General features: G+C 44.0%; 1 protein-coding gene across 1 annotated transcript; it reads left to right on the top strand.

Moving 5' to 3' along the window:
- Positions 1-568: 568 nt before the first annotated feature.
- XKR6 (XK, Kell blood group complex subunit-related family, member 6) lies at positions 569-1844 on the top strand (the record flags this gene model as incomplete). Its single annotated transcript, XM_009876598.1, has 1 exon — positions 569-1844. A coding segment is annotated over one exon (965 nt), but the record flags the coding sequence as incomplete, so codon positions are not given.
- Positions 1845-9270: the final 7426 nt, after the last annotated feature.

Genomic DNA, 9270 nt, shown 5'->3' with positions numbered 1-9270 from the left:
AAACTGACCAGCCGTCTATTTTTCCTAAAGGTGAATGCAGATGAGGGATTCTTGGTTAAGGCAGAATTGAGTATATTTCAATGTGAACGTTGATTGCATGGAAGTATTTTAGAATAGAAAAGACCCATGCACTTATAAGGAATATAGATGTCTTGCTCTTGCCGTGGTGCACTCCCAAGACAGACACCTTTCTATGGAAAGTAACCTTCATACTCGGGCTGCAGCGTTCAGATTGGATCTGGATTTCAAACTCTCAAGTGTGGATCTAATCAAGATGAGGACAGAGGCTGTTCTCTGCAAGGCGAGAAGAGCTGGGGTGGGGTGGCGAAGCCGACGGTTCATGAAGATAAGCATGATGCGCTGTGTCAGAGATGCCCTGAACACAGCAGCGTTTCCAGTTCCCGCACTGATATTTCTGTATTTCTCTCCTCTAGACTGTAAGGACAACCTGATGTGAGTTGAACCTTGGGGCTACTGAGCCTGCTCCCGAATCAATAATTTAGTGAGCAGATGATGTTTTCAACCAAAGCTCCTGTCTAACTCAGTGGATCTGTGTGTCTTCCGGCAGGTGTGTCCTCTGTGGCCTCCCTGATGTCCCTGGCTTGGGTGCTAGCCTCCTATCACAAGCTTCTTCGGGACTCTAGGGACGACAAGAAGAGTATGAGCTACAGAGGGGCCCTCATCCATGTCTTCTGGCGCTTCTTCACCATCTCATCCCGAGTTATTTCTTTTGCTCTCTTTGCTTCCATCTTCCAGCTCTACTTTGGGATCTTTGTAGTGGTCCATTGGTGTGCCATGGCTTTCTGGATCATCCATGGTGGGACAGATTTCTGCATGTCTAAGTGGGAGGAGATCCTCTTCAACATGGTGGTAGGGATTGTGTACATTTTCTGCTGGTTTAATGTCAAGGAAGGGCGGACTCGATACAGAATGTTTGCGTATTACACGGTAGTCCTGACGGAGAACGCTACCTTGACGCTCCTTTGGTATTTTTACAGAGATCCTGACACTACTGACTCATATGCCGTGCCAGCACTGTGTTGTGTCTTTCTTAGCTTTGCTGCTGGGATAGCTTTGATGCTGTTATATTATGGTGTGCTGCATCCCATGGGGCCCAGAGCTAAGATCCTTGTCAGCTCCTGTTGCGCCGAGCTGCTCTGGGGCATTCCTTTGCCCCCCGATGTTGAGCCCATGGCACCCCAAACCCCTGGGTACCGGGGGGCCCAGGCTACGCCCACCAGAGCGGTCACGGAGCAACAGGAGGAACTCACAGCTGACACTTGCTTGCCCGTTTTCCAGGTGAGAGCAATGGTCCCATCTACTCCATCTGGGCGACCCTACCCCCCCGAGGGGCCTCTCATTAAGATTGACATCCCGAGAAAAAGGTACCCTGCCTGGGATGCTCATTTTGTAGACAGGAGGTTAAGAAGAACTATCAACATCCTCCAGTATGTCACCCCCACAGCTGTAGGTATTAGGTATAGAGATGGACCTCTCTTATATGAGTTGCTACAATATGAATCTTCACTTTAAAGCTCCTTAAAACAAAAGTAAAAGAGGGGACCTTATTTTTGTTTACGGTAAACACAGATCATGAAACAAACACAAACCTTCAGATAAGCTTTCTTTCTGGTTGCTGTATGTATAAAAAAAAAAAAAGAAAAAGATATTCTCTATGTTTTGTAAGTAAAAACAAAAAGAAAAACTTTTCTTTTGTTTTTTACACACAAGAAACAGTATTTCAACTTCCACACCTAGGATTCACAGGTGGAGAAGGAGGCATCTCCACATCAGTTTTATACCGTACACCAAGTGTAGAACATTATTTATGGGATTGGTGCTGATTGAAAAATAAAAAAAAAAACAAACAAACAAACCTACAACTGCCTTATGCCCTTAGGTGCTGAGTTTCATTAAGTACTGTCACCTTTCTCATGCAAAACTCTTTGATGATTATATGCCAGGAAAAAAAAAATAAAAACAACCAACCAACTGAAATACAAACCTTACAATTAAAAAAAAAAAGAAAGTAAAAAAGAACAACAACAAAAAAAGAGAAATGTATGGAAAAAACAATCTGGTTGCTCTTATTGGATTCAGCAGAAAAAAAAAATGTCTAAAGATACGAAAGCAAAGCCAAGACCCCCCCCCAATGGAGTTGGATTTTTCCAACGGCTCAAAGACAAAAATCAGGTCTGTAGCTCGATTTGGCAGCACGTTCATAACACCGTTTGGCCAAGCCTACGAAGCCTTGACCGAGCCGTGTTCTAGACGTGATCCCACCACGAAACTGCGTTTTACGCGTAAATGAGCCGTGCAAAATGGCTGGTTTGCCCCAAATTGATCTGAAAATACCGAACCCGATCTTGTTCCCGACAGCTGCGTGTGCTAAAGCACCGCTGTCCTCAGTGGAATAAATAACGAGCGTCCAAACCCAGATTTCTGGAAAACAAAGAGATCCACAACCCCTGAAATTACATACCAAAAATGTTATACGCTAAAGTACATTTACACATATCTATTTCAGTAATAATAAAACTCAGCATAGTAGCAAAAAGCGAGTCAATTTAAAGGCACAATACTTGATCAGTGACTGGCAAAATAATTTGACCTACTGGATCATTTTAAGGCTGTGAAAGGTATCCATGTATTATTTGTAATCTCGTGTAAGACCTGTCATGTCTCATTCAGTGCGAGCCTTAAAGTGATTGTAAAGCATCCTTCGTTCCATTTTGCGGTTTTTTGGGTTTTGATTTTTGTTCTGTTTTGTTTTTTAAGGAAAACAAAACATGAAAATCGGGATTTAAAACAAACGAAAAAAACCACACAAAAAAAAAGAAAGACAAACAGACAAAAAAACCCACAAACAACAACAAAACAACCAACCAACAAACTTCTTCAAACGGTAATAACCTGTAAGACTGACTCACGTCTCGAGATGATTTGGTGCTTTGTATTTTCGTTGATGTTGTTGTTGTGACTTAGCTGAGAATTCTTCGACTCGGTACATGTGGGGAACTGCTGATAAGGAAAAAAAAAAAAACACCACAAAAAAACTGTCTCGTGTCACCCTCTACTGTAAGTACATGGCGAGAAGCAACACCAGAGGAAAAACGTGCGTCGTGGTTTAGCTTAGCCTTCTCACCGCAAGGAGATGCTGCCACCTCCGATGATGGCAAAGCCTGGACGGTCGCCGGCCGAGGCTTGCGCGGCTGTCCTGACAATTCCAAATAACCCGCTCGGTGTCGGAACATTCACATCTCTCCGGTTTTGTTTCTGTGCTGGAATCTCTTTGTTTCGAGTCAAATCACGGGTTTCGCGTCCGCCCAACGCCCTTTTTCCGTTTCGAGAGTATTGCTCCTTTAAAAGGATTATTCCTGTTTCAGGGCATCTTTTCAATCCCACCATCCCTCTGCTTGGGAGGGGAAAAAAAACAAACACAAAACAACAACAACAACAAAATGAGATATTTTTAAGTGAATGCTGTAGTATTTTCTGTGTGTAATTGCAATTTTTTATTCCAGAAATACTGTAACTGTCTAGGGTGCAAAACTCCCATGCTGACCTATTCTGAAGAGAAGATCAGCATGGGGGGGGATATTTTTTAATTATTATTATGATTTTTTTTTTAATTTGAGGAATTGGTTGGTTTTTTTAATTATAATAGTATTTAAAGAAACTAGTACCAATTTTATATAACAGTTTAAAGAAGCTGAATGCTTTCTTCGCCTGAATATACCTGAAGAGAAACATTTTTTTCAATCAGTGATCCTTTGCAGTGTTCTGAGAAAACATTGGGGTTTCTTCAGTTGTTTCATTTTGCTTTGTAAAGAAAACTTTTAACTGGTGTCCGTCCCTTTTAAGGAGGGCAGGGCTCGTTCACGCCAAACTAGAGACACACGGCAAAGTTTATAAGAAGCCAAATTGTCACTGGTACTGTAATTCCCAGTCAAACTCCATTTCAGGCAAATGTTTCTGGGCTCTGATTACAACCAATATGATGATCACATTTTCATGCAAAGGGAGGGATTCTTTTTCTTGCCATCTCCTGTCTAATTCCATGTCCCTTGTTTACTGTGCACATAAATATATATATATACACACACACTTATATATTTGTGAAAAGCTTTCATTTCCCTTCTCCTTTGTCCCAGAACCAGTCCCTCCTCAAGCATCCTACTAACATTTCACCCTGTTTCTTCCCTAATGCATATCTTGTCTCCATAAAAAGAGGTAATTTGTGAAGTGAACTTGCCATCCCCAGCTACTGAGGCATAAAAACCACAGAGATGCCCATCTTCCAGGAACAGGCCTGCATATCTTCTCCCAGGGACTTTCTTTCTATGTACCTTTAAAACTAGTGTAGATTTACTCTGATGATCCAGTTCCCTGAGACTCAAGACCCTTGCATGGAGAGCTCTCCTCTACACATCTGCATTTCACTGGCATAAGCATGAGAAAGGAACGGATGACAAGCAACCCTGCTGTTCCTCAGGAACCTTTCCTCCAGGAGACAGCATCCTCATTTTCGAAAACACCATGAGAAGGTGCCCTTGCCTGAAACTCGTCAACCTTGAGGTCTGATTTGGAGATGTGATCCACTCCCCACCGAACAGCTAGAATCTGCCGCTTCGCACCAGGATGGAGACACGAGTCAACGAGCCGAGGCACACTTGTCTGGAGTCGAGGAGGAAACCCTTTGGTGTTGCCTCTTGTGAGCATCTGCAGCCTGCCTTCCCTCAGGAACGGGACCCTTGCTCCAGACCAACAAACCAACAGCCGTCCTCTCCCTCCCGTTACGGGAGTCGAGGGGCAAAACACTCTAGAAGTGACCTTACCTCTCAATGCAGTGCTAATTTCTCACAGCCAAACCAGCTTGACAAAGGGCTTCACACACCCCTTCTCCAAAGTCCTCCTTCTTCGTGGCTCGTGAGATGGGTAACAACGAAGGCAGGTGCCTCCACGGCATGTTAAGACTGTTTCTTTACGCTTAGCTGCATAAACTCGCTGCCTCCACTCTTTTCTTTGAATGATACTCACTGGCATCTTGGTTTAGGAAAAGTTTTCCAGTGAGAGCCTGTGTCAGCCCTGAAGAGCTCTGTCTCTTCGACGGACTTCATTACCGCCTTAACGTAAAGCACGTGCTCTGCCGCTACACCCACCGAGTTCCTGGTGGACAGTTTGGTGTGGTGACCACTTCCTCTTGGGATCATCTGTGATCTTGTTGCCAAGCAGCGCCTTCTGCCAAGCCAAAATCCCAGCTCTTTCTTGGTACTAATCTCAATGCTAAGAGTCCAGTCCTCACCTCCTGGGTTGTTTTTGCCCCGGGTCCCTTTGATTTTTTGATGTGCACAAGGGTCAGTGACTTGCTTTGGTTTCACCTGATTTTTAACTCCTCGTCTTCTCCCCGCTAGATTAGCTATACCATGCCCCACCTTCTTGCCGGAAGATACTGCATGAGGAGTTTTTCAAATTGTCATGGAGAAAGTTGAGCCCATTTTTATTCACAAGATCAGTGGGCAACTTCTCTGGTGCATTTGTGCCGCTGGATTCACCCCAGGATCATCTAAACCAGCCAACTGTGCCATGCCACGGCAGAGCTGGGGCATGAGGGCTCCACCATCCCCATGGTTACATTGTTTGAACCTTCCCTGGCATGGATCCACTCAAAAAAACCAAACAAACCCACAAAGAGCTGGGGCACAGCTTGCACAGGCGTCGACGCTGGCCAGAGACCATCGTCAATCAGCAGCTTGGATGCAGCCGCTCTGTATCGGTGGCATTTTTAGTGGTGTGGATGTGGCCAGCACTTGTCGGTTGGCTTCATGGCCAGAACGGATCCTGGCAGTGCTTAATTTACTCATAAAGATGGAACTATGTGCCACAGACCAGGATTCAGGACTTGGTGGAGTGTATCAGCTCCGATCTGACATTTTTCAGTTTTCTGCTCGATTCAGTGGACGAGGTTTATTTCAGCTCGCTTTCTTCTTTTTTGCTGAGGCTATTTTTGCAAACAGCATTGCTTTTATGGTGCTGATGTCAACCCATCCATCCATCCATCCCTTCATCCATGTCAGATGTCTGGCATGCTTGGTGTGATAGCGTTATACATCTGTAGGCAGCTAATTTGGAGACAGGAATAATTCAGACCAGACCAAATCAACAATGGAAATACAGTAATTACAAGGTCCCTGCCCATGCCCTTGTCATGCTTTGCCACCCACACAAGGCATTTTTCACCCACAGCATATCCAACCTGAACTGCAGAAGAGGAGCAAATGTATAATTACCAGTGGAAAGTGCAGGCAAGCCACCAATGTCAAGTGTAAATATATATATATATATTTTTTCAGTGTTTTGGATTGGAGCTAATTATCTGCTTCATCCTGTCCTTCTGCACCTGCCAAAAGTCAGTAGTCATTTGCATGTATTTTTATTTAAAGCTGACTAGATGAAAGAGGACAGAATTAATTTCGAGCTTTAGTCAGTGGTCTGCTAAACCCTGGCTGATGCTGCTCACAAGGGGAGAGTTGCAACTGACTTCCAGAGAGCAGCCATCCTGTGCTCTTTGCACGCATTTTTGTGCGCGCAAGATTCACTTCACAATTTATCCCTGCTCCTCATCCCTACGCAGAAATGCGTGACACACCTGGTCACCCACCTACCCGCCAGCATGATTAAACCTCCTGAAGAAAATGTGGTCTGAGGTTCATCTAGCGTGATTTCATTGAAGCTCAGAGGTGCTTTGAAAAGGAAAAACTTACTACTGTGCATTTGCAAAACCTTTTAGTGCCTGCTTGCTGGGCAGCTTGGGCAAGGGACAATTTGGAAGCTGCCGGAGTCGACGGAAAATTGTGGAGACAGGCTTTTCTAGAATATTTTCTTCTTTCACTGGGTTAGCTTTTCTCTGGATTCTGTTCAGATCGAATGTGGTCATGCAAAAAAAAAAACAAACTCATGAAAACCAACAAAAACAAAACTGTAAAAAAAACCAACAAAACGAAAGCCCAAATAGCCACAACAAAATAAGGTCTATGCCAATCCCTGTAGAAGCTGAGATAGTAGGGATGATGTGAACTCCGTTACGAATCCTTTGCTTGCTGAATCTTGCATGTTGTTATTTTGGCAGTTGTCTAAAGCCCTGGGGCTTTGGGGTTGGTAGTTTCCCAGGTTGACGATTGCTTTTTTTATTTTTCCGTGGAGCTCAGGTGTATTCTGGTGCAGAGAATCTCAGCCTGGTTTGAAGGAGAAGATTTGAGGCTATCCCAAATAGACGTGGGCAAACCTTTCACTGTGTGCAGAATGCATTTCCAGACCTTTGGGTACGACTAGAGGTTGTTGCAATCCACTTATTTCTCCACGAGCACGTGCGGAATCGCGTCATTGTTGTGTTTGAACTTGGGAATAACGGTGTGGTGACTCTTTTCTGTCAAGGTGCGATGTGAGGAAAGGTGGGAGCCTTCCTGCTGTGCTAGATATTGCCTGTGTTCAGCCCTTCTTCCTTACTTGAAGCTCAGACAGGAGGATAATGAGAAAAATGAGAAAATGAGGTGGCGGATAGCTGCATATGTTCCATTGGCTCCTCGCTGATGAGAAGGGAGGCAATTGGTGACAATTAAAATAAATCTGCATAAACCATCTGGACCTGGCTGTATGTTCAGATGTACACACAACCCAACTGGAAAGTGATGTGGTTGATAAAAATAATGTGGACTATATTTTCCTGTTGTATATTAAAAACTAAAAAAACACCCCAAACAAACAGAGCCAAAACAAAACCCACCTCAAAACAAAGCATTGCAGGCAGCCAAAAATGATGTGCGAGCATAAATTTTACTTTCCCCCTCCCTGAACCTCTGGGACAGATGCAGCAAGGTTTTGAAAACCAGGCACTTTGTAATATGCGGAGTTATTTGGATTTGTGCAACGCTGTGTTTGTCAGATGGTCTTTTACAGCGAGCGTAGAAAGTGGCCACGGTCTAAAACTCTTTGCAGATTTCTGGGTGACAGTACTCCTGGGTTTCGACCCCAGCTCTGCCACGAAATTGCTGTGTAACCTTGGGCAAGTGATTTAACCTTTCTGTGCCTACAGTTTACCCATCTGTACATGGGTATAATAATATTTACCTACCTCACAGGGGTGTTGTGAGGCTTAAGTAAATGCGTGCGAGAGGTGCTGGAAGTAAAGGTGCGCCGTAAAAAAAGTGTCATTCTTGCTGGGTTTGTGCTGTTATCGGGAACGAGCAGTAGAGGAATTTGTTACAACATGCAGAAGGAAAACCTGCCGGTGCGTGCATGTGTCGAGAAAAGTGATCTTAAGTCTTTTCTCTCCCCACAAGCAAGGAAAAAATTGTTATGCGCCAACTGAACAGCCTTGCTTTCCTGGTCAAATGTAATAGCACTGTTTGCAATATTATTTTCTTACACAAGAGGTGACCTTTCCCTTTTCCTTTTTCTGTTTCTGGAAACTTGAAACTAAAGATCGCAAAAGTATTTCTGAACCGAACAGATTACTGATGAATACTTGAATTTCTTTAAAAGTTGCTCTCATCAGCCACGGTTAATGTGCACTAATCTTTCAGCCATCAGCTTCCATCTGAATACAGTGAAAAATTTGCTCACGCTGTTTTGGAATAGCCTGGACCTTATTTGGGAGGCTGGTATACTGTTTGCTGAGGACTCTTGTAGGCATGGGAAAATTAGTGTCTCAACTGATAAACATGTGAAAAAATCCTTTTCTTTTTTTTTTGCGTTGTTTTTGCCTTTTATGTTTCTTGACTGCCTAAGACAGCACAATAATTGCAGTTTACTTGGTTGTACAGTAGCTTTTTTGTGAACAGTTTCCTTACGTGAAGGGTGAAGATGTGTTGTGAAAGGATGAGCTAGACTTTATGTTGCTCACGCGTGACTTTGCTCGAAGTACCCCCTTTCCTGCAGAAAAATCTGTGCCACATCCAGAGAGACTAAACCAGGCCTGCCTTCACCATCCTCCTGCAGGCAAAACTTCCTTTGCCATCTGCGGGAGTTTTGACTGTCCATTACGTGTCCATCGAGGTGGATTCATCCCTGGTTGAACCCCAAGACACTCGGGTGAAAGCCAGGATAACTTTCTTTAGAACAAGGGAAGGGAATCCGGTTCATTGCCCCAAATATCGCCACTGGTCGAATAATTCAGAAGGGAAAAAAACCCCTGTGATAGAAAGCCTGGGTTGTTTGTTTTTTTTGCGTGCGTGTGTTTTGGAGCCAAGTGTTTTTCTTGTCTAAGTGCCC

This window comes from Apaloderma vittatum, unplaced genomic scaffold (genome assembly GCF_000703405.1).
Source record: "Apaloderma vittatum isolate BGI_N311 unplaced genomic scaffold, ASM70340v1 scaffold44149, whole genome shotgun sequence".
Taxonomy (NCBI): Eukaryota; Metazoa; Chordata; class Aves; order Trogoniformes; family Trogonidae; genus Apaloderma; species Apaloderma vittatum.
Note: the sequence above shows the minus strand (reverse complement) of the source record. Positions and strands in the feature narration are given on the sequence as shown.